This window comes from Mustelus asterias, unplaced genomic scaffold (assembly GCF_964213995.1).
Source record: "Mustelus asterias unplaced genomic scaffold, sMusAst1.hap1.1 HAP1_SCAFFOLD_1000, whole genome shotgun sequence".
Classification (NCBI taxonomy): Eukaryota; Metazoa; Chordata; class Chondrichthyes; order Carcharhiniformes; family Triakidae; genus Mustelus; species Mustelus asterias.
The window spans coordinates 74,146-100,094 of record NW_027590946.1 but is presented as its reverse complement, the minus strand read 5'-3'; the positions used below and the strand labels follow the sequence as shown (position 1 = coordinate 100,094).

At 47.5% G+C, this 25,949-nt stretch overlaps 1 protein-coding gene across 1 annotated transcript in view; it reads left to right on the top strand.

The window, feature by feature from the left end:
• The window catches only part of LOC144487736 (uncharacterized), a 58,194-nt gene that overhangs the window by 6,652 nt on the left and 25,593 nt on the right, over window positions 1-25,949 (top strand). The window contains exons 3-9 of the mRNA XM_078205808.1: window positions 3,991-4,157; window positions 6,337-6,508; window positions 6,612-6,677; window positions 11,652-12,083; window positions 12,918-13,389; window positions 18,049-18,135; window positions 25,306-25,476. Of these exons, the coding sequence (XP_078061934.1) occupies window positions 3,991-4,157; window positions 6,337-6,508; window positions 6,612-6,677; window positions 11,652-12,083; window positions 12,918-13,389; window positions 18,049-18,135; window positions 25,306-25,476 (1,567 nt within the window). The remainder of the gene's footprint in view (window positions 1-3,990; window positions 4,158-6,336; window positions 6,509-6,611; window positions 6,678-11,651; window positions 12,084-12,917; window positions 13,390-18,048; window positions 18,136-25,305; window positions 25,477-25,949) is intronic.

Below are 25,949 nucleotides of genomic sequence, written 5' to 3'. Positions count from 1 at the left end.
CCCTTAATGGGCTAAATTGACAGTTTGATTTGTGGCGAGAGTCAGAGGTGTGTCTGCCACTGAAATATTGCATGAGCAATAATGTTGAAATGCGCGCCCAATGTCTTCTCCCATGATTTCACACACGTCTGAGTCAGGCACATCCCCACCTGCTCAACATAAAATTCTGGCCAATGTTCATGGGTTATTGAAGTGATCACAGTGAGAAGTCTCACAACACCAGGTTAAAGTCCAACAGGTTTATTTGGTAGCAAAATCCACCAGCTTTCAGAGCGCTTGCTACTCCTTCTTCAGGTGAGTGGGAGTTCTGATCACAAACAGGGCACAAAGACACAAACTCAATTTACAAAATAATGGTTGGAATGTGAGTCTTTACAGGGAATCAAGTCTCAAAGGTACAGACAGTGTGAGTGGAGAGAGCGTTAAGCACAGGTTAAAGAGATGTGTATTATCTCCAGACAGGACAGTTAGTGAGATTTTACAAGCCCAGACAAGTCATGGGGGTTACAGATAGTGTGACATGAAGCCAAGATCCCGGTTGAGGCCGTCCTCGTGTGCGGAACTTGGCTATCAGTCTCTGCTCAGCGACTCTGCGTTGTCGTGAAGGCCGCCTTGGAGAACGCTTACCCGAAGATCAGAGGCAGAATGCCCATGACCGCTGAAGTGTTCCCCAACAGGAAGAGAACACTCTTGCCTGGTGATTGTCGAGCGGTGTTCATTTATCCACTGTTGTAGCGTCTGCATGGTCTCCCCAATGTGCCATGCCTCGGGACATCCTTTCCTGCAGCATATCAGGTAGACAACGTTGTCCGAGTTGCAAGAGTATGTACCGTGTACCTGGTGGATGGTGTTCTCACGTGAGATGATGGCATCCGTGTCGATGATCCGGCACGTCTTGCAGAGGTTGCTGTGGCAGGGTTGTGTGGTGTTGTGGTCACTGTTCTCCTGAAGGCTGGGTAGTTTGCTGCGGACAATGGTCTGTTTGACATCGTGCAGTTGTTTGAAGGCAAGAAGTGGGGGTGTGGGGATGGCCTTGGCGAGATGTTCGTCTTCATCAATGACATGTTGAAGGCTCCGGAGAAGATGTCGTAGCTTTTCTGCTCCAGGGAAGTACTGGACGACGAAGGGTACTCTGTCCACCGAGTCCGTGTTTGTCTTCTGAGGAGGTCGGTGCTGTGGCGCGTCGGAACTGTTGATTGATGAGTCGAGCGCCATATCCTGTTCTTATGAGGGCATCTTTCAGCGTCTGGAGGCGTCTGTTGCGATCCTCCTCATCCGAGCAAATCCTGTGTATACGGAGGGCTTGTCCGTAGGGGATAGATTCTTTAATGTGTTTACGGTGGAAGCTGGAGAAGTGGAGCATCGTGAGGTTATCCGTGCGCTTGCGGTACAGTGAAGTGCTGAGGTGACCGTCCTTGATGGAGATGTGTGTGTCCAAGAATGCAATCGATTCCGGAGAGTAGTCCATGGTGAATCTGATGGTGGGATGGAACTTGTTGATGTCGTCATAGAGTTGTTTCAGTGATTGTTCACCATGAGTCCAAAGGAAGAAAATGTCATCGATGTATCTCGTGGTTAGCATCAGTTGAAGGTCCTGTGCGGTGAAGCAGTCTTGTTCGAACCTGTGCATGAAGATGTTGGCATATTGAGGTGCGAATTTGGTCCCCATGGCTGTTCCGTGTGTCTGGATGAAGAACTGGTTGTTGAAGGTGAAGACATTGTGGTCCAGGAACAAAGAACAAAGAAAAAAACAACACCGCACAGGAACAGGCCCTTCGGCCCTCAAGCCTGCGCCGCTCCCTGGTCCAAACTAGACCATTCTTTTGTATCCCTCCATTCCCACTCCGTTCATGTGGCTATCTAGATAAGTCTTAAACGTTCCCAGTGTGTCCGCCTCCACCACCTTGCCCAGCAGCGCATTCCAGGCCCCCACCACCCTCTGTGTAAAATCCGTCCTTCTGATATCCGTGTTAAACTTCCCCCTCCCCCCCACCCCCTCACCTTGAACCTATGACCCCTCGTGAACGTCACCACCGACCTGGGAAAAAGCTTCCCACCGTTCACCCTATCTATGCCTTTCATAATTTTATACACCTCTATTAGGTCACCCCTCATCCTCCGTCTTTCCAGGGAGAACAACCCCAGTTTACCCAATCTCTCCTCAGAACTAAGCCCCTCCATACCAGGCAACATCTTGCTAAACCTCCTCTGCACACTCTCTCAAGCCTCCACGTCCTTCTGGTAGTGTGGCGACCAGAACTGGACGCAGTTTTCCAAATGCGGCTGAACCAACGTTCCATACAACTGCAACATCAGACCCCAACTTTTATACTGTATGCCCCGTCCTATAAAGGCAAGCATGCCATATGCCTTATTCACTACCTTCTCCACCTGTGACGTCACTTTCAAGGATCTGTGGACTTGCACACACAGGTCCCTCTGCGTATCTACACCCTTTATGGTTCTGCCATTTATCGTAAAGCTCCCCCTTACGTTAGTTCTACCAAAATGCATCACTTCGCATTTATCTGGATTGAACTCCATCTGCCATTTCTTTGCCCAAATTTGCAGCCTATCTATATCTTCTGTCGCCTCTGACAATGTTCCTCACTATCTGCAAGTCCAGCCATTTTCGTGTCGTCCGCAAACTTACTGATCATCCCAGTTACACCTTCCATGATCATTTATATAAATCACAAACAGCAGAGGTCCCAATACAGAGCCCTGTGGAGCACCACTAGTCACAGGCATCCAGCCAGATAAAGACCCTTCCACTACCACCCTCTGTCTTCTGTGACCAAGCCAGTTCTCCACCCATCTAGCCACCTCCCCCTTTATCCCATGAGATCCAACCTTTTGCACCAACCTACCATGAGGGACTTTGTCAAACGCTTTACTAAAGTCCATATAGACGACATCCACGGCCCTTCCCTCGTCAACCATTCTAGTCACTTCTTCAAAAAACTCCACCAGGTTAGTGAGGCATGACGTCCCTCTCACAAAACCATGCTGACTATCGTTCATGAGTTTATTCCTTTCTAAATGCGCATACATCCTATCTCTAAGAATCCTCTCCAACAACTTCCCCACCACGGACGTCAAGCTCACCGGCCTATAATTACCCGGGTTATCCTTCCTACCCTTCTTAAATAACGGGACCACATTAGCTATCCTCCAATCCTCTGGGACCTCACCTGTGTCCAGTGACGAGACAGAGATTTGCGTCAGAGGCCCAGCGATTTCATCTCTCGTCTCCCTGAGCAGCCTGGGATAGATTCCATCAGGCCCTGGGGATTTGTCAGTCTTTATATTCTCTAAAAAACCTAACACTTCCTCCCTTGTAATGGAGATTTTCTCTAACTGGTCAACACTCCCCTCCGAGACACTCCCGGTCAACACATCCCTCTCCTTTGTGAATACCGACGCAAAGTATTCATTTAGGGCCTCCCCTACTTCTTCTTCACCGACACATTGTTTCTGGTTCTGCCATTCTCCTCTCTTCCCCTCTATGGAAGTGACCCAGCAGCGAGGACCTGCATGGAGAGTGGCAGAGAGATGTGAGAAAAAGTTTGAATGAAGTGGGGAAATGGTAAGGATGGTGGGGGAAGTGCAAAGGTGAGTGGGGGAAGCGGCTGTCAGGAAACCATTTGGAAATTCTAATGAAACTGTTAGTTTTCCATGTGTATTCCAATTACCAGTCCTTAATGCAGCATTGAGCTGGGACCGCGCCTGCATTGGGATTCTCCAGGTTAACTTGGAATTAAAGTGTTTGATACAGGATCTCCCAGGGATGTCACTCACTATGATGTCACAGACTCTGATACCACATCTGAGCATGTGCAGGACGTGTTCCCCCAGGTGTTGTAGCAAAGCAAATAAACACAGCTTTAATAAGCTGGTTCACAGGAGGATTCGGTTGTTCAGAATGAGAGGAATGTGACCGTCTGGGTAGAAAATTGATAATGTGTTGGTATTTCTTTGCTTTCACAGATCCAGACTCTACACTCACTGAGTTCTTCACAAATTGCGACGATTACCTGTTGTTCCAATTAACCAAATTTTACCGGGATAGACTGGAACAGGCGATTGAAGAAGGGGTGGAAGGTTTGGCTCTCATGTTAATCGGTGAGGACCATTTCAGTGGACAAGAATATCAGGTAAGATGTAGATTGAATTCCATCTCTTCACACATCACAAAACCTACAGAATAGAATCAAAGAAATAATGTGGAAAAAATACCTCAGTCTGTCTACTGCATCTTCCTACATGTTGTCGTTTGCATGATGTACTGAAAATTGAATTGTTGACTAATCATACCAATCGATAGGTCTACAGCAGTCCCATGTTTGGAATGAGACAAACCCCAGTGTTTTAGAACCTTTGGAGCCATAAAAAGGCCAGAATTATTTTGGAAGTGGCAAGATCTCACTGACAGGAACCTTGCATCAGCAGGTGGTGGGGATCCAGGAAGCTGCTGTCCTTATTAAAGGTGGCAGCTTCTACCCAAACCTGTCAGCCCAGTCAGACAGCCGGTATCTCAGCAGCAACGCCATAAGCTGCATCTGGAGGGTGAGTGCAGGTCAATGGCCATGAGCCCTGAAATTCAGACAAGTTAGGTCTGGGGGCCAGAGAGAGACCAGACCCCAGAAAGACTGGGTTTCTTTGAGGGCAGGCAGCACCGATGCCTTGGCATATCTATTGCCCCAAAGGATAGGCCCATCTGTGCACCAAATAGTGTCCAAAAAAGAGGCCTTCCCCGAGAGTAGATTTTGAGGCCACCATCTGGAATGCCATCAAATGCCTTCCTCTGCCATTTTGCCACCATTCCAAGGTTGATCCTGCGTTTACTTTCTCCTCCAGCAATCACTTATTCTAACCCGAACCTTACGCTTACTATCTGTTAGTTAATATCCCATCCAGTTAGACCAGTCCTGCTTCTTGCTCTCCTTTGCTATTAATTTATTATCCAATATATCAACAAAATAAAATTAACTTCTTCATCACAATAACATATTTTAACCACTTTACACTAAAAAAAATCCAGTCTGACCCATAAGACTGTAAATGTGTGACCTCTGACTGAATGTTGGAAACAATCCGTGAACATGTACTTCAGCGTAAGGCCACAATTGATTTGCCCTTTAATCTTCACAACTCTAGTCTAATGAGTCCGAAATTCTCAAATCTCTGTTATAACATCAATCCATTCATCTTCAGTAACATCCGGATATATTCTCAGGACAGTTTTCTAATTGCTTTTGTTTTCCTATAATGGAGGGTCCGAAATAATCCGTAACTGAGTGAAACTCTGACCCTGTGCTCTGGTTTGGATGGCACTCCTCCCCAGGGAAACATCAGCATCTTGAGCACATCTACTCTGTAGTGTATCTTTAAACTGCTGAAGAACACCCTAAAGCCACAGGGCGTTGTGTGATAAAGTTACTGGAATGTTATGAATCACATCTATAAGGACTGTTGTCACCAAAAGGGGATTTTGCTCTGAGTTTATTCAAGCAAAGGTCTTAGGGGATGTTTAACAGTTCTATTAAGTGTATTCTTTCCCTTATTTGAATCATTTGTTAACCTTAATGCAATACCATCACAATTGGCCTGAGCTACTTTTTCAGAAAACCTTTGCAGAATAGAAAAATTAAAAAAAACATTTTGACAGCTGTTTCAAACTTCCCTTTGCGGTTCGTGCACCCTTCTATGTGCACTACCTCATTCAGACCACCACTCACGGCTGAGACTTCCGATGTCTTACTGTCCCTTCGGCCTCTCGACTTTCCTCACCTCCTGAAGACATTTCTGTGCACCCTGCTTTGTATTGGGTTCATGGTCCGATTTCTCCTCTTTTTGTGGGTTGTAAACTCTGAATGAAAACTGGTGATGAGTTAAAACTTTGTGAACATGGTTAGTGACATTTCACACTAACTGTAAACATGCAAAATAATGGCTTCAGATATTTCAGTTAATGATGTGAAAATGATTGAATTGTTATCGTTGGTTGATTTTCGTGATTGATAAATCAACAATGTTTCCATTCATCTGTGGTCATTCCTGAGACAGCTACAGCACGGGATCACTTGTGTGCCAAACTGAGAGCGGTATTCCAGCCATTAAATTTAGTTTATTCACATTCATTTGAAGGAATGATGGAATCAAGATGTGTGGAGAATATTCATCAATTGTCAGAATGACGTTTCACCAAAACCAGTCGCTGCTTCCTGTCCTCCAAACAACTGGGAAATCCCATCCCTGAGCAAGTCCTTTCCTTCCCTTTCCCAGTGTTTATCGTTCACACCTCATCAATATATTCATTATTATTCTTCACAGAAAGTCAGTGAGCTCGTGCAGAACGGAAACAGGGCGGGAAGTTCCAAACTTCTCCTCAATCTGGTTATGGAGAAAGGACCTCGGGCTCGAAGGATGATGTGGGAATCCTTTGTGAAAATGCACCACAGTTTACGGAAATTGGGATCAATACTGAGAGAAATACAGGAACTTGGTATGGTAAAATCACACTGAATTCAGTTTCAGACCCAAACACTGCAAACTTTACTACAATATTACACAGACCTGATTTCATGGAAGTTAATTCTTTTCAACAGGTTCTGATCCAATTAATGATATGAAAGTTGGAGAAGAATTATCAGAAATACCCAGCCACCTGAAAGGTAAGGGAGGGAATGGGGATTTCAGACAATTCATTTGACTTGTGAGAAGCTGGGTATTTGAAAATACATCTTTGCCTCGAGGTTATCAGAATTAGAGATACAGAAATTCATAGGGTCGAGAAGCAGGACTAAAACTTGTTTGGAAATCATCAATTCGTGTGAATTCAGCATCGATGTAAGATTCAATCCATGTGACTTCTGACATTTCTTGTAATTATAGGGATATTGTTTCACTTCCTTAAATTCACAAAACCCCGTACATGGCGGGAACCTGATACAGTTTTAAACATTGTACTCACCTGGCAGGATCCTGATTCACTGAGAAACCCTGTACTCACCCGGCAGGATCCTGATTCACTGAGAAACCCTGTACTCACCTGGCAGGATCCTGATTCACTGAGAAACCCTGTACACACCCGGCAGGATCCTGATTCACTGAGAAACCCTGTACTCACCTGGCAGGATCCTGATTCACTGAGAAACCCTGTACTCACCCGGCAGGATCCTGATTCACTGAGAAACCCTGTACTCACCTGGCTGGATCCTGATTCACTGAGAAACCCTGTACTCACCTGGCTGGATCCTGATTCACTGAGAAACCCTGTACTCACCTGGCTGGATCCTGATTCACTGAGAAACCCTGTACTCACCTGGCAGGATCCTGATTCACTGAGAAACCCTGTACTCACCTGGCAGGATCCTGATTCACTGAGAAACCCTGTACTCACCTGGCAGGATCCTGATTCACTGAGAAACCCTGTACTCACCTGGCAGGATCCTGATTCACTGAGAAACCCTGTACTCACCTGGCAGGATCCTGATTCACTGAGAAACCCTGTACTCACCCGGCAGGATCCTGATTCACTGAGAAACCCTGTACACACCTGGCAGGATCCTGATTCACTGAGAAACCCTGTACACACCTGGCAGGATCCTGATTCACTGAGAAACCCTGTACACACCTGGCAGGATCCTGATTCACTGAGAAACACCGTACTCACCTGGCAGGATCCTGATTCACTGAGAAACCCTGTACTCACCTGGCAGGATCCTGATTCACTGAGAAACCCTGTACTCACCCGGCAGGATCCTGATTCACTGAGAAACCCTGTACTCACCTGGCAGGATCCTGATTCACTGAGAAACCCTGTACTCACCTGGCAGGATCCTGATTCACTGAGAAACTCTGTACACACCTGGCAGGATCCTGATTCACTGAGAAACACCGTACTCACCTGGCAGGATCCTGATTCACTGAGAAACCCTGTACTCACCTGGCAGGATCCTGATTCACTGAGAAACTCTGTACACACCTGGCAGGATCCTGATTCACTGAGAAACCCTGTACACACCTGGCAGGATCCTGATTCACTGAGAAACCCTGTACTCACCTGGCAGGATCCTGATTCACTGAGAAACTCTGTACACACCTGGCAGGATCCTGATTCACTGAGAAACCCTGTACACACCTGGCAGGATCCTGATTCACTGAGAAACTCTGTACACACCTGGCAGGATCCTGATTCACTGAGAAACCCTGTACACACCTGGCAGGATCCTGATTCACTGAGAAACCCTGTACTCACCTGGCAGGATCCTGATTCACTGAGAAACCCTGTACTCACCTGGCAGGATCCTGATTCACTGAGAAACACCGTACTCACCTGGCAGGATCCTGATTCACTGAGAAACCCTGTACTCACCTGGCAGGATCCTGATTCACTGAGAAACCCTGCACTCACCCGGCAGGATCCTGATTCACTGAGAAACCCTGTACACACCTGGCAGGATCCTGATTCACTGAGAAACCCTGTACTCACCTGGCAGGATCCTGATTCACTGAGAAACCCTGTACTCACCTGGCAGGATCCTGATTCACTGAGAAACCCTATACACACCTGGCAGGATCCTGGTTCCCTGAGAAACCCTGTACTCACCTGGCAGGATCCTGATTCACTGAGAAACACCGTACTCACCTGGCAGGATCCTGATTCACTGAGAAACCCTGTACACACCTGGCAGGATCCTGATTCACTGAGAAACACCGTACTCACCTGGCAGGATCCTGATTCACTGAGAAACCCTGTACTCACCTGGCAGGATCCTGATTCACTGAGAAACCCTGTACTCACCCGGCAGGATCCTGATTCACTGAGAAACCCTGTACTCACCTGGCAGGATCCTGATTCACTGAGAAACCCTGTACTCACCTGGCAGGATCCTGATTCACTGAGAAACTCTGTACACACCTGGCAGGATCCTGATTCACTGAGAAACACCGTACTCACCTGGCAGGATCCTGATTCACTGAGAAACCCTGTACTCACCTGGCAGGATCCTGATTCACTGAGAAACTCTGTACACACCTGGCAGGATCCTGATTCACTGAGAAACCCTGTACACACCTGGCAGGATCCTGATTCACTGAGAAACCCTGTACTCACCTGGCAGGATCCTGATTCACTGAGAAACTCTGTACACACCTGGCAGGATCCTGATTCACTGAGAAACCCTGTACACACCTGGCAGGATCCTGATTCACTGAGAAACTCTGTACACACCTGGCAGGATCCTGATTCACTGAGAAACCCTGTACACACCTGGCAGGATCCTGATTCACTGAGAAACCCTGTACTCACCTGGCAGGATCCTGATTCACTGAGAAACCCTGTACTCACCTGGCAGGATCCTGATTCACTGAGAAACACCGTACTCACCTGGCAGGATCCTGATTCACTGAGAAACCCTGTACACACCTGGCAGGATCCTGATTCACTGAGAAACCCTGCACTCACCCGGCAGGATCCTGATTCACTGAGAAACCCTGTACACACCTGGCAGGATCCTGATTCACTGAGAAACCCTGTACACACCTGGCAGGATCCTGATTCACTGAGAAACCCTGTACTCACCTGGCAGGATCCTGATTCACTGAGAAACCCTGTACTCACCTGGCAGGATCCTGATTCACTGAGAAACCCTATACACACCTGGCAGGATCCTGGTGCATTTAAACCCCTGCACACACCTGGCCAGAGCCTGATACACTGAAATGCTGTACACACCAGGCAGGATCCCGATACGTTGTACACACTTGGCAGGATCTGCACACGCTGCATGCACCTGGCTGGGTCCTGAGGCGCTGTGCCCACCTGGCTGGGTCCTGAGGCGCTGTGAAGCACTCTGCCCACCTGGCAGGGTCCTGAGGCGCTGTGAAGCACTCTGCCCACCTGGCTGGGTCCAGAGGCGCTGTGCCCACCTGGCTGGGTCCAGAGGCGCTGTGCCCACCTGGCTGGGTCCTGAGGCGCTGTGCCCACCTGGCTGGGTCCTGAGGCGCTGTGCCCACCTGGCTGGGTCCTGAGGCGCTGTGCCCACCTGGCTGGGTCCTGAGGCGCTGTGCCCACCTGGCTGGGTCCTGAGGCGCTGTGCCCACCTGGCTGGGTCCTGAGGCGCTGTGCCCACCTGGCTGGGTCCTGAGGCGCTGTGCCCACCTGGCTGGGTCCTGAGGCGCTGTGCCCACCTGGCTGGGTCCTGAGGCGCTGTGCCCACCTGGCAGGGGCCTGAGGCGCTGTGCCCACCTGGCTGGGTCCTGAGGCGCTGTGAAGCACTCTGCCCACCTGGCAGGGTCCTGAGGCGCTGTGAAGCACTCTGCCCACCTGGCTGGGTCCTGAGGCGCTGTGCCCACCTGGCTGGGTCCTGAGGCGCTGTGCCCACCTGGCTGGGTCCTGAGGCGCTGTGCCCACCTGGCTGGGTGCTGAGGCGCTGTGCCCACCTGGCTGGGTGCTGAGGCGCTGTGCCCACCTGGCTGGGTCCTGAGGCGCTGTGCCCACCTGGCTGGGTCCTGAGGCGCTGTGCCCACCTGGCTGGGTCCTGAGGCGCTGTGCCCACCTGGCTGGGTCCTGAGGCGCTGTGCCCACCTGGCTGGGTCCTGAGGCGCTGTGCCCACCTGGCTGGGTCCTGAGGCGCTGTGCCCACCTGGCTGGGTCCTGAGGCGCTGTGCCCACCTGGCTGGGTCCTGAGGCGCTGTGCCCACCTGGCTGGGTCCTGAGGCGCTGTGCCCACCTGGCTGGGTCCTGAGGCGCTGTGCCCACCTGGCTGGGTCCTGAGGCGCTGTGCCCACCTGGCTGGGTCCTGAGGCGCTGTGCCCACCTGGCTGGGTCCTGAGGCGCTGTGCCCACCTGGCTGGGTCCTGAGGCGCTGTGCCCACCTGGCTGGGTCCTGAGGCGCTGTGCCCACCTGGCTGGGTCCTGAGGCGCTGTGCCCACCTGGCTGGGTCCTGAGGCGCTGTGCCCACCTGGCTGGGTCCTGAGGCGCTGTGCCCACCTGGCTGGGTCCTGAGGCGCTGTGCCCACCTGGCTGGGTCCTGAGGCGCTGTGCCCACCTGGCTGGGTCCTGAGGCGCTGTGCCCACCTGGCTGGGTCCTGAGGCGCTGTGCCCACCTGGCTGGGTCCTGAGGCGCTGTGCCCACCTGGCTGGGCGCCGAGATGGAGGGGCATTTCCATACGGTCGCATGTGGTATACAGTTTTCTCCCTCCGAGTGTGCACAGCAGCACAGGTAAAAACAGTAAAAATCTGCTATGATAGCATTCAGCCGCTGAGCAATCTGTGCCCCAACTCCTCACAATATCCAGTACTCTGCTGCAGAAACATCACTGAAGGATTCAAACGTTGAACGACTGGAATCTCCATTGTTGTACAATCAGGATTACGTGGGGGTTTGTACTGTCTACAATACACGGCAGCTTGGATAGTATTCACCATTAGAGAGAAAATATTACCTGCAAAGAAATCTGCATTCAGTAAATATAGAATCAAGTGAGGATATGAAAATTTTCTCGGCTTTTGTTCACTTTCAAATGAGATTTCCATTAACTTTTAATGAATTAAATCTATCTTTTCAGCAAAGTGGTCTTGAGAATTTACTTATTAAAGCCAATAACAATAATAAACATTTTCTCTCTGTTCTAATTGAAGATGTTCAGCAGAAACACAAGGAGACACTCCGGGTACAAACTGAAACACTGAGAGTGAACACTATCCTCATAAAGGAGAAGGTTAAGATTTTCCAGCTGGTTGATCGATACGCTGAGCTCACGGTTATTTCTACTGTTCGAGATCTGACACTTGTCGAACATGAACTGCTGGCAAGAGGCCGAGACCATGAAGAATGGAGAGAGAAAGATCTCCGGAAAGAACTGGAAAAAATCCGAACTGATCAATTGTTTCAGAGCAGCTTTTCCCAGAGAAAATCCAAATCTGGGAATTCAGCAGCAGTGAGTGGAGTGCCGGGAATTGGAAAAACAACAATGGTACAAAAGATTGTTTATGACTGGGCCACTGGGAAAATATACCCACACTTTCAATTTGTGTTCAGTTTTAAATTCCGGGATTTGAACACTATTAACTGTAGAATAAATCTGAGGAATCTGATATTGGATCAGTATCCCTACTTTGGGAATATTCTGGGAGAGCTCTGGAAGAACCCAGAGGCATTGCTGTTTATATTCGATGGTTTGGATGAATTCAATGACAGTATTGATTTTGCCGACAATCGGAGAAATACAGAACCTCAGTACATGTGCACAGATCCCGAATGCTGGTGTGAAGTGTCTGACATTGTGTACAGTTTAATACAGCACAAGCTGCTCCCAGGATGTTCAGTGTTAGTGACCAGCCGCCCCACTGCATTACATTTATTGGAAAAGGCTGACATCAGTGTCTGGGCTGAAATCCTGGGATTTGTTGGTGATGAACGGAAGGAATATTTCAACAAGTTTTTTGGAGATCAGATGGTGGCAGCAGCTGTTTTCAAACACGTGGAGGAGAACGAGATCCTGTACACCATGTGTTACAACCCTTCCTACTGCTGGATCCTCGGTCTGTCACTGGGTCCCTTCTTTACACAAAGAGACAGGAAACAGCAGCAAGTTCCCAAGACCATCACCCAACTATATTCCTACTATATTTACAACATTCTGAAAAACCATGGCCGAGAGATTGAAACCCCCCGTGATGTGTTACTGAAGCTTGGTGAGATGGCCTACACAGGAATCTCCAAGAAGAAGATTGTGTTTAGGAATAAAGATTTGATTGAGTACAATCTACAACCTTCCCAGTTCCTGTCTGGGTTCCTGATGGAGCTTTTAGAGAGAGATGTTTCTGTCCAGAGTGTGGTTTACACATTCCCACACCTCACCATCCAAGAGTTTGTAGCTGCACTCACACAATTCCTGACTCCAGATCCTGGGCAGATCGGGAAACTCCTCAGTGAAGCCCACAGCAAGGAAGATGGGCGATTTGAGATATTTCTCCGTTTTGTTGCTGGTCTGTCCTCCCCACAGTCAGCTCGACCCCTGGAGATGTTTCTGGGTCCATTTCTTCATCAAACAACCTGCCGAGTGATTGACTGGGTGAAGGAGAAGGTTGAAGGGCAGATTGGAGACTCACAGACTGAAACTGGGAAGAGGAAGCTCCTGAACACATTCCACTACCTGTTTGAGTCTCAGAATAAAGCACTGGCTCGGAACACAGTGGGCTCTATGGAAACACTTTCATTGAGCGGATTGCGACTGACCCCGATTGACTGTGCGGTCCTGTCTCATGTCATTGGACTCTGTGATACAATAAAACACCTCGGTCTAGGGCAATGCAACATTCAGTGTGAAGGGCTCCAGCGGCTGGGACCCATTCTGCACAAGTGTCAGGAGTTGAGGTAACTGTTTGGTCTCAGAGCGGATATTTTCATTGTTGAGAAGCCATTTCCTTTGTTCTAATAAATCAGAGGCATGTTCATTCGAGGACATCAAGAGAGAAACAATGTCCAATGGTCACAAAGTGTGGGAGAATGGCACAAAGTAATAATGCTCATTTGAGAGCAGATGCAGATATGATGGGCCGATTGGCCTCCTTCTGAACCTGTAATAAATCTAGATTCTCTGATAAAACTACATCGTTTCAAGAAGGCAGATTCTCCTGGAATAGGCGTGGGCAATAAATGTTGGCATAACCAGCGATGCCCACGTTCCTTGAATGAATAAAAACATTATTGGGATGAATTTTAAATAATTAGAGCTGTAAAGGCCTCCCTCCAAAATCTGAAAAAGGATCATTCCCTCTCCCAACAGAAACCATCTGATTCTGTACGATGCTATACAGAAATTAGTTTCTCTTGTTCGGTGCAGCTTACAGTTTGTGTTTAATTATGATCAGGATTATTTTACTGCGCTCTACCTGTGTTATGTATTACAGTCGGTGTGTGTTATATTGGGACAATGTCCCTTTATAAGTCACGTGATCACTGGTGACATCATCAGTTCGGGTTGCTTTCTGAATGCCTGCGTTGCGCTGCCTCTACTGGCAGCCTCTGTGAACTCCGTCTTGCTTCTTGGATTAACTGGTTGTAACTGAAACTCAGAGCTTCTATCATTCATTGTGGGCCTCTGAATAGAAGCAACCATTTCTTTAAACCTCTATAACTTTGTAAACCTTAAATTAAAATGTAGGGACAGTTTAAATTGAAACCAAAAACCCGCAAGCAGGCAGCTTTGTTGAACATGAAGTGAAATTAAAGTTTTGGCCCTTTCTGAGCTCACAAGCACAGAAACACAAATTAAACTTAAACTCATGAATTACTGTGTAATGCCCACAAACACAAACTATTACATAACAGTGAAGCCCAAGATGCTGTTTTCTTTATTAATTGCTACCTCCACTTGCCCTGCCAATGGCAATGATCGATGCACACATGTGTTCAGTCCCTCTGATCCTGCAATCCGTTAACAATTCTACCGATTATTTTATATTGCTTCCTCATGTGCATGTTTCCTGAAAGTATCACCTCACCCGTCTCTGCATTGAACTTAATCTGCCATCTATCTGTACACTCCACCATAGTCTGTTTTTCAGTCCCAAGCTCTTCTCCTCACAGTTTACAATGCCTCAAACTGTTCTGTGATCAACAAACTTTGAAGTTTTCCTCGAGACTGCAAACCATAGAAACCCTACAGTGCAGGAAGAGGCCATTCGGCCCATCGAGTCTGCACCGACCACAATCCCACCCAGGCCCTACCCCCATATCCCTACATGTTTTACCCTCTAATCCCTGTAACCTACACATCTCAGGACACTAAGGAGCAATTTTAGCATGGCCAATCAACCTAACCCGCACATCTTTAGACTGGGAGGAAACCGGAGCACCCGGAGGAAACCCACTCAGACACGAGGAGAATGTGCAAACTCCACCCACACACTGACCCAAGCCGGGAATCGAACCCAGGTCCCTGGAGCTGTGAAGCAGCAGTGCTAACCACTGTGCTACTGTGCCGCCCAAACACCTAGATCATTCACATATATCAGGGAAAAGCAAGGATCCCAATACCAACTGCTTGGGTTCTCCATTACCGACATCCTCCAGCCTTAAAAATATCCATTACTCTTTGTTCATCCAATTTTGTATCCACGTTGCTACTTTCCCATTTATTTTATGAGCTTATGCCACAAGTCTGTTGTGTCACTGCATCAGATGATTTTTGAATATCCATGTACACCACATCAACAGCAGAACCATCACTGACCCTTTCTGTTGCTTCCTCCAGTTCACAGCAATATAAAGCCAGTCGAAAACGGCATTTTTTTTTTTACCAACCAATGAATTTAGTTTCCTCTGTGTCGCTATTAGATTCACCATTTCCCTTTTGAACTCAGCGTGGGCCGGCTCAGAGTAGCTGAATGATCAACTGACCCTCCAACCCTCAGCTAAGTTTAACACTACTGCTCCAGGCAGGAGCCGCAGACTTGACTAAATTGGATTGACCCAGTCTTTTCGGTTGTGGTTACTACCTCCTGGCCCTCTCTTCATCCACTCCAACAAACTGAGATATCTGGGAATTAAACCTGTATCAACTGCTTGGAAAGCAACTATGCTCACAATTATATCACTGGAATTGCATTCAGGGACTCCTGTGGTGTAGGTGCACCCACAGTGCTGTGAGAAAGAGAGTTCCAGGATTTTGACCCAGTCACTGTGAAGGAACGGTGATATATTTCCAAGTCAGGATGGTGTGTATCTTGGAAGGGAACTTCCAGGTGGTGATGTTTCCATTCATCTGCTGCCCTTGTCCTTCCAGGGATAGAAATCACAGACTGGACAGTGCTGTGTAACGAGCCATGGTGAGTTGTTGCACTGCATCATGCAGATGGTCCAACAACCATAACTAACTTCCTTTGTGCTGGTGTTGCTCCAACCGGCAGATAGTTTTTTTTCTCTCATTTCCATTGACTTCAGTTTTTCTCTGGCTCCTTTTTGCTACATGTGGTCATATTCTGCCTTGATGTCAAGGGCAGACACTCTCATCTCACATCCTGAGTTCAGCTCTGTTGTCCGTGTTTGCATCAAGGCTGTAATGAGGTAGGGGACTGAGTGACCCTGAGTAAGCACAAGCTCAGAGTCAGCGAGCAGGTCATTGCTAATTAAATGCTGCTTGATAGTCTCGATGACGCCTTCCTCTGTTGGTGATTGAGAGGAGACTGATGGGGTGGTAAATGGACAGATTGGATTTGTTCTTTCCTTTTTGTTTACGGTCATATCTGGGCAATTTCCCACTATTTTAGGTAAACATCAGTGTCGTAGCTCTACTGGAACAGCTTGGCGAGGAACAGAGCAGCTTCTGGAGCAGTAGTCTTTAGTACAGTTACTGGAATATTGTCAAGATCTGTGGTCTTTGCAGTATCCATTACCTTTAGCTATTTCTTGACATCATGTGGAGTGAATCGAATTCGCTGATAAATATCTGTGATGCTGGGGACCTCTGAACGGTTTAGCCACTGAAGTTAGTTACTAATATTTGAGCCATATCTTTTGCACTGATGTATTAGTCGTCTCCGTCATGAGGATGGGATATTTGTGGAGCCTCCTCCTTCTGTTGTTTCATCATCCACTACCATTCACAGCTAAATGTGGCAGGACTGCAGAGCTTACATCTGAGCCGAGGAAACCAGAATTTCCTGAATGAGGAAACCTGCTGCTGGAAAATCTCCAGTCAAACTGTCAGTGATATGAAACCGGGTTTGCGGATAACCCTTTCCCTGGGCGGCACAGTAGCACAGTGGTTAGCACTGCTGCTTCACAGCTCCAGGGTCCCGGGTTCGATTCCCGGCTCGGTCACTGTCTGTGCGGAGTTTGCACATTCTCCTCGTGTCTGCGTGGGTTTCCTCCGGGTGCTCCGGTTTCCTACCACGGTCCAAAGATGTGCGGGTTAGGTTGATTGGCCAGTTTAAAAATTGCCCCTTAGAGTCCTGAGATGCGTAGATTAGAGGGATTAGCAGGTAAATATGTGGGGGTAGGGCCTGGGTGGGATTGTGGTCGGTGCAGACTCGATGGGCCGAATGGCCTCCTTCTGCACTGTAGGGTTTCTATGATTCTATGATTCAATGTGAGGATCGACTGGAAGTAAGAACTCATGGTAATTCCCGGAGATAGAACACGAGCCAGACCTGCAGAAAATGTAGAGCCTGTTTACTGTGGAATGTAGCGGGAGACACCCCTCCCCTATAAACTAATCAAACAGAAATATTTCAACTTTCTAATGGGAGAATATTCTTTCCTTGTTGTATCAAATTTAGGGGATGGACCTTAAAGCAACAGTTAGCACAGTTTCACACTTTAACTTGACCTGAGATAGTATACAGATGTTATAATGTCAATAGTTAAGAAGCTCGGGGAATCCCGAGCGATCCACTCTCACAGCTTTATCATTTAACCCTCTGTGAAATGTACAATTCTCATAAAATCCTGGATTTATGTAACAGCAGAAATGATTTGAATTTTTGGAATCTTAGCAGGGTCAGTGAGATTCAGGAGGGTAATTCTGATGATCAGGAAATGAGACCAGAATATGGGACATGTTTAAACGTTACTTGCTTGTTCACAGGATGTGGGCATCACCTCCTCGAGGGGCCATTAGCAGTGGGAAATAAATGCTGGTCTAGCCAGCGACACCCATATCCCATGGACAATTAAACAAAATATACATTTTGAGAGGTATAAAAGAGTTAATTGTTCATCATTTTTCAATGCTGACTATTGCCTTTTCCATTCAACAGAAAGGGTTTGATATTTGATTTAATATTGTCACATTTATTAGTGCCAAAGCATACCGTACATAAGACCATAAGATAGGAAAGGAAAGAGTCCAGAATGCAGTGCTACAGTCACAGCTGGGGTGCAGAGAAAGATCAACTTGGATGAGATATAATATCGTAACTTGAATCAGTTCACCACTCATGCTAAGTTTCTGACACAAAAATAGATCCAGCTATTTTTTCTGCTGAACATTAATCTGAATTTAATGTGTTTCTCACTTTCTCCATTTAGTCTGGGTGGCAAGGAAGTGGGAGATTCAGGTGTGAAACGACTGTCTGCGGCTCTGAGGAATCCGGAATGTAAAATACAGAAACTGGAGTAAGTATCAGACTGTGTGAGATTGTGTTAATAATCAGTGGATGTCTGACACTGTAAATTATTATCAGTGTCAGTAATCGTGTCATTAATAACCATTCCACATCATTCCTGTCAGTATTCGTGTTAAACACCACGGATTTACTCTGATTCCTGAAATCTTTCTCTCTCTGATCTCCAGTTTGGAGAGTAACAGCCTCAGATATTCTCACCTCTGCTCTCAGTACAAACCAGTCAGTGATGTGTCTGAACCTGAGTTACAATAAACTGCGAGATTCAGGAGTGAAAGAATTAACTAATCAATTATAATTATTCTCAAATCCATTCATGAGAATAAAAAAGATGGACAAAACAATTAAATGTTTATAGAATTCCCAGATATGGCTGGTCACATGTTCAATTTAGTTTAATTTGTAATTCAGATTATAGATGTTTATGTCGGCTCCTCAGTTTGATTAAATGTAGAAAACTGCTGTATATCGGTAAGGCAGATTACAAACTACATTGAATTCTGATGAGTTTTATCCCGAGGGATCCACCCTCAAATTTACGTTAAATGGAGCTTAAGGAGCATCTGAAAAGAGAATGCAGAGATGGAGGTGGGGAGGGTTATGAAGAGAATTCCAGAGCTCACAGCCCAGCAGTTCAAGGCACAGCTCAACTGGCAATGGCAATAATCACAGTGCAGAATAGTCTGAATGATGTCCCTATTAATAATGGACATTGTTTTTAAGAACACAAATAATGATACTAAATATACCATTGCTATCAGTATTCGTGTTATTAAAAACACTACCCGCTATTAGAAGACACAAAATAAGCTTGGGAGCAAAGTTGGAGACCATGAAATAAAAGAGGCAAAGGCAGCCTGGATATGAAGTTATCTGAGTGACAGAAAACAGGCAGGAGAGGTGAACTGTACCTTTTCATTTATCGGAAGCTGACAGTGGCTTTCCCCAGCAATCAGTACTGTGTTACTACGACTAATTTTCTTTACATGTACTACCAAATGAGACTTGGGTTTATCTAAAGATGAGATGTGAAGCTCCAGCACACGGCCACCAGACCACAGAGCGGACGCAGCATATGATAGACCGAGCTCAATCACACCAAAACCAATGGATCAGATCAGAGATCTGCTGTCTTGCCATATCCAGTCATAAATAGTGTTAGACATGCCACAAAATGTTGGACATGCCGGTTACATTAGGCGACAAGGTGGCACAGTGGTCAGCACTGCTGCCTCACAGCGCCAGGGACCAGGGTTCAATTCCGGCCTTGGGTGACTTGATGTGTAGAGTTTGCACGTTCTCCCAGTGTCTGTGTGGGTTTCCTCTGGGTACTCCAATTTTCTCCCACAGTCCAAAGATGTGCAGGTTCGGTTGATTGGCTATGCTAAGTTGTCCCTAGGTGTCTAAGGGTGTGTAGGTTACGGGGATTAGTGGGCCATATATGTGGAGTTACAGAGATAGGGCCTGGATATGATATTCTTTCAAAGAATTGGTGAGGACTCGATGGGCCAAAGGGCCTCCTTCTACACTGTGGGAATTCTATGATTCTATAAACATGCACAAGAATTCCATCATTACTGATGAGGGAACCCAGAGCATCAGTGCCATCTTCAGCCAGAAGTGCTGAGTAGAATGATTAATCTCGGCCTCCTCCTGAGGTCCCCAGCATTCCAGATGACCATTTGATTCACTGCATGTGAGGTAAAGAAATGACTGAAGGCGCTGCGTGCTGCAAACTCTGTCAGCCTGGCTGTACTCCAGCAATGGTACTGAAGAATTGTGCTCCATAACTAACCATTCCCCTGGCCAAGCTGTTCCAGTACAGCCACAACACTGGATCTACCGGACAATGTGGAAAAAAACAGGGCAAATCCAATCTGATGAATTGCTGCTCCATCAGTCTGCTCTTGAACGTCAGAAAAGTGTCATCCTTCCAGTGCCTCATGAACATCACTGCAGGAGTTCCTGAGGGTGATGTCCAAATCCCAACCACCTTCAATTGCTTTATCAATGTCCTGCCTTCCATTATAATGTCAGTAGTGAGGATGCTCACTAATGATTGCACAATGCTCAGTACTGTTCACAATTCCTCAGAGACTGAAGCAGTCCATGCCCATAAACAGCAAGACCTGAACAAAACAGAAAATGCTGGAAAGGCTCAGCATGTCTGACAGCTTCTGTGGAGAGAGAACAGCTAACCCTTCGAATCTGGATGACTCTTCAACAGAGCTGGCGTCTTAAGCTCTGAAGAACGTTCAGGCTTAACCTGATAAATGGCAAGTAATGTTTCACTGCACAAATGCCAGGCAAGGAGCATCTCCAACAGACGGGAATCTAACCATAATTCCCTTTACATTGAATGGCAGCACCATCGCTGAATCCTCGACCATCAACATCCTGAGTGGTGGGGGCGCACTGGGACCATTGAACAGACACTGAACTGTAAACACTATGGCTCCAAGGGTAGATCACAGTCTGGGAATTCGGAGATGAGGAACTCGCCTCCTGTCTCCCAAATTTTTCCCACCATCTCCAAGGCACAAGTCAGCAGTGTGATGGAATCCGCTCATCTTGCTGGATTGTCTGCAGCTTCAAAAACACTGAAGAAGCTCATCCATGGAAAAGGAGCCAACTGGATCAGCTGGCCATTAACCAAACTAAACATTGGCTGTCTCTACCACTGACGCACAGTGGCAGCATTTTACCACATACAAGGTGGAATGTAGCAGCTCACCAAGGTTCCTGAGCCAGCATCATCCAAACAGGCACTATCCATCACCGAGATGGCCAAGAATATCAGAAGGATGGAACACCAACCAGCTTCAGATTTCTTTCCAAACCACACGCCATTCTGACTTGGAATATGTTGCTTTTCCATCACTGATGCGGGATCGTAATCCCGGATGTCCCTTCCTAACGGTTTTGTACCAGATGCTCTGCAGAATTTAAGAAGATGGCTCACCACCGCCTTCTCAAAAGCAATTGGGGATGGGCTGCAAGTGTTGGCATTGCCAGTGATACCATCATCCCTTGAAAGAATTAATAAAGACAAGCGCTACCCACTGTAGAGGTGGGTAATTGTGCCTGTGTGTAACCCAAACACAGTCACAGAAGAGAGAAAAAACAGCTGTGACAGGACAAATAGTGTGACCATTGCACAGGCCAGAGGAATTCTAAAGATAGATCTGGTGGAACTATTTAATATACTCAGCGAGGGTCTCAAATGTCCTGGTGTTGTGCTGTGCTCCATACAACCTGGATCTAGAGTGGAGAAGCTTTGAACAAAGTGTGATGCAATACAATGTTGACCAGATGCTTCATGATGAGGAACCCCATGGACCACAGGCCAGGGACATGGGATATGTGTCAGGGAGGATGGAGATTCAGTAATGCAGACATGTTTTCCATGAACCTTAACTCACACAGCCATTCAGTGTAATAAATCTTCACCATCTCCAGCACTGTTGCTGTTTCTGTGAATGTTTTATAATTTCCCTGGAGCCGTCACGACATGAAACAAAGGTATTGGAATTGTATTGACCTGATTCAGTGCTGTATTTCCCATCTCACATTCCCAGTGAACTGTTAAAGACCCAGTAATATGGTGAAGGAGTTTTTTAGTGGTGCTCCATCTCTGAATTTACTGAAAATACAGACATAACAAAGTGACCAGTAACAACAAAGTATAGCCCTGTGAAACCCAAGGAAGCAACCCCACCATGACAACCACCGGCATCCCCGCACTTTCCGCTGAGCTGCAGGCAGCATCTTACCTCTCTCGACTGAGAATTGCGATGACCGTGGCCTTTGTCCTCGGATTTCCTGAGTCCTGGAAGGATCTGGCCAACTGTGGGCCCTCTGCACAGTTGCTGGAGTTGTCTCTGTCATCAAAGCTTCGTGAGGTGCTTGTGTCACAGTCGGAGCAGAAGGGGACCCACTGCCCACACCAAAGGCATCCTGAGAGGAGCTCCCGAATACTGCAGGCAGCCGCTCCTCTATCCATTCAGGGCAAACTGGACCCTCCCTGCTCAGCTGGGGAGGTCCTGACAGTTACTCCAGGCACATTTTCCCACCCCTCCCACAGCCCGTGTTCCACAGAGCTCATGGAGGTGGTGAGAACATGCAGGTTCATGTGTATTTCCTGTGGGTGATAGGCTGGATGTGACTCTCCATGAAGGTCACCAATCTCTCTGTGGAGGATGCTATTTGTGCTCAGACCTGAGACATGGTAACACTGCTGGCCTGGATTGACTCCTCCATCCTTTGTGTAAGGATACACACAGCCTTTGGAAACTCCACCGGATGTTAAAGTATCCTACGCTGCAGCTCCAGTATCTGCTGCATTGTTAAAGACTCCAGTCACATTTCATCTTCCTGAAGCTGACAATGACCTGTCCTCTCGAGAGTGTGAGTGAACTCAGCTATTCCTGCCTCCATCAGTTGCTCGGGTTTGTGTGTGCTCTCCTGTGCTGCCAGATTGTAACCCCTTTGCTAATCGTGAGAGACATTATCTGCTCTGGCGGACGTTATAGAGTATAATGTGACAATCCATCCTCTGACCCCTCCCCATCTTCAGAGCTACACGCCTGTCTCCCGCTCACCGCAGCTGTTGATTTGTGAGAGAGTGAAGAATGTTAGAGGGTAAGACACATTCCAACATGTCCTGCAGACTGTTCCTAACCCAGAGCTCCATGTGACCAATGGAAGACACACAAGCACCAGGTTTGGGACTCAGCAGCAGAGCCTCTCCTGTATCCATCCACTCACTCACTCACTCTCTCTGGATCCACAACCCATCTCACCATCAGCGATTGCCCACCCAGCCTCCAGCTCTCCCAGCTCCAGCACTGCATCTTCCATTGGCATAAGGATGACACAATCCAGACACTGTCACTCTTGGCTCCTTCTCTGACGCTGAGTGCCCTCTTCTACAAACACATAAATTTCCATTGTTACTCACCCATCAAAGACACACACACAAGCCTATGGTGCTGCCAGGCTGCCCATCATGGGACCACCAGGATGGTCACTCAGTGTCGGCAGTGCAGCAGTCATCTCTGACTGACCGGAACCCTTCACAGAGAGGCTGACATGTTCCTGAAGATTGATGCTGCTGTCTGGACATTGCCAGTGTCTGGGTGGAGATGTTCTTTCCACAATTTCTCTTTCATCCTTATTCACATATCAGCCTGTAGGCTTAACGCTCACCTTGTCAGAACATATCAGGTTATTGATCCTTTTGCCTCACTGCAGCCACGTGCTGCCTGCTCAGACCCTTGGCAGTGTCTATCCAGACTTGCTTGGGTTGATGTGACAGGTTTCCTTCTCCAGTCCTGAGGGAACAGAACCTTCCTCCAAACCGAAATAGCCTTGAGAATTTCCAGGGAAGTGTCAGCGAATTGGGTTTAATCTGCCTTCTGCCATTTCAGCCCTTTGTTCATTAACCAGGGCTCCCTCACTGCTCCCTTCAGAGCCTTTAAAAGTGCTGCTGGCTGCCTTTAAATCTGGTGCCAGCATTGCCAGAATTGTGCTGTCCCCTGCAGCCAGTGGTTAAGCTCTGGAATGCACAGGGATTTGGGGGAAGGTGGGGGAATGCCACTTAGTGAATTGCTCATTCGGAGAGTCAGTGCAGACACGATGGGCCGAGTGGCCTCCTTCTGCTCTCTAACAATACTGTGATTCTGCCTGTGCTGCCTGAGTGGACGGATTTCCCGAACCTGTCAGACATTTACTGTGCCCGTTCTGGCTCTGTGTGGAGTTGGTTAGTTCATTTGGTTCGGTGTCTCCAGCGTGATGTAGAATGACGCTGTTGTTGGGGGTTTGGTCCTCATACTGGCTGTGGGGTTAATGGAATCCCAACTCTTCCCATATCCCCACGTTTACTACGTTGTATCCCTGAAGTGACATGTACCAAATTGTGTCTCTTTCTATTGGAGCGATTTCATTGGGAATGTGGCTACTAACACTGTCCACACGGCAACATCACCAACTTCCAGTTGAAATATCGATAACATTTTCAACCACTGTCTCCACAGAATTCTTACGGAGCACAATGAGGCCATTTGGCCCATCGTGTCTGCACTATCTCACCAAATTGACATTCGAAATTCGTGTCATTCTCCAGCCTTTTTGTCGTATCCATTTTCGTAGCTCATTGCCTATCTTCAAAAAATCATCTAATTCCTTTTTGACTGCTTCGATGCAGCCGACCTCCACCACACTTCCCGGCTGTGAATTCCAGACCCGAACCACTGGCAGTGAGAGAAAGGTTTCTGTCGCATCATCTTCAACCCCACCACACACTCCATTCCTGAGACACAGTTAGAATACTCACTGTCTCCATCTCCTGGTGTCCCTGTCTAACTGCACTCAGTTAGAATACTCACTGTCTCCATCTCCTGGTGTCCCTGTCTAACTGCACTCAGTTACCCCCCTCACTGTCTCCATCTCCTGGTGTCCCTGTCTAACTGCACTCAGTTACCCCCCTCACTGTCTCCATCTCCTGGTGTCCCTGTCTAACTGCACTCAGTTACCCCCCTCACTGTCTCCATCTCCTGGTGTCTCTGTCTAACTGCACTCAGTTAGAATACTCACTGTCTCCATCTCCTGGTGTCCCTGTCTAACTGCACTCAGTTACCCCCCTCACTGTCTCCATCTCCTGGTGTCCCTGTCTAACTGCACTCAGTTACCCCCCTCACTGTCTCCATCTCCTGGTGTCTCTGTCTAACTGCACTCAGTTAGAATACTCACTGTCTCCATCTCCTGGTGTCTCTGTCTAACTGCACTCAGTTACCCCCCTCACTGTCTCCATCTCCTGGTGTCTCTGTCTAACTGCACTCAGTTAGAATACTCACTGTCTCCATCTCCTGGTGTCTCTGTCTCACTGCACTCAGTTAGAATACTCACTGTCTCCATCTCCTGGTGTCTCTGTCTAACTGCACTCAGTTACCCCCTCACTGTCTCCATCTCCTGGTGTCCCTGTCTAACTGCACTCAGTTAGAATACTCACTGTCTCCATCTCCTGGTCACTCTGTCTAACTGCACTTAGTTAGAATACGCATTGAATGTCCCGCGCTGTACATTATTATTGTTAATGATCTTATTCGTAAAAACACTGTGGATTTACCCTGATTCCTGTTATTTTTCTCTCTCTGATCTCCAGTCTCCGTGGTAACAATCCCACCGATTCTTGTGCCGAGGACCTGGCCTCTGCTCTCAGTACAAACCGCTCACTGATAGATCTGGATCTGGGTTCCAATAACCTGGGAGATTCAGGAGTGAAACTGCTGTCTGTGGCTCTGAGGAATCCGGACTGTAAAATACAGGAACTGGGGTAAGTAGCAGACTGTGTGAGATTGTGTTTATAATAACTGAATATTCAACAATATAATTTCACCACTGGTATTTGTATAAAAAACACTGCCCATTACTATTGGCGTCAGTTATGAATCAGGAAAACTGCTTTTCCTCTGACTCCTGTTGCTTCTCTCTCTGATCCCTGAGCAATGGGATGTCAGTCCCACAGATCCTTATGTTGAGGGAGTGGGGGAATAATGTTATGGTTCACCCTCTGAGGTCCAGTCATTGGCAACTGCAAACTGTATTGAATTTCTACCTTCGGGTGTGCTGACTCTCAGAATCCCCAACCTGATCCAGTCACATGACTTCATATTATAAGAGCCGACAGCTTTGACAAATCAACAGAAAAGGCAATGAGGGACAATTCGCCTGGGAGCAAAGGTCGCCAGTCACAAATCTGATAGGTTTGTGGTCACAGCACAGCTGAAGTAACCTATATAGTTTTGG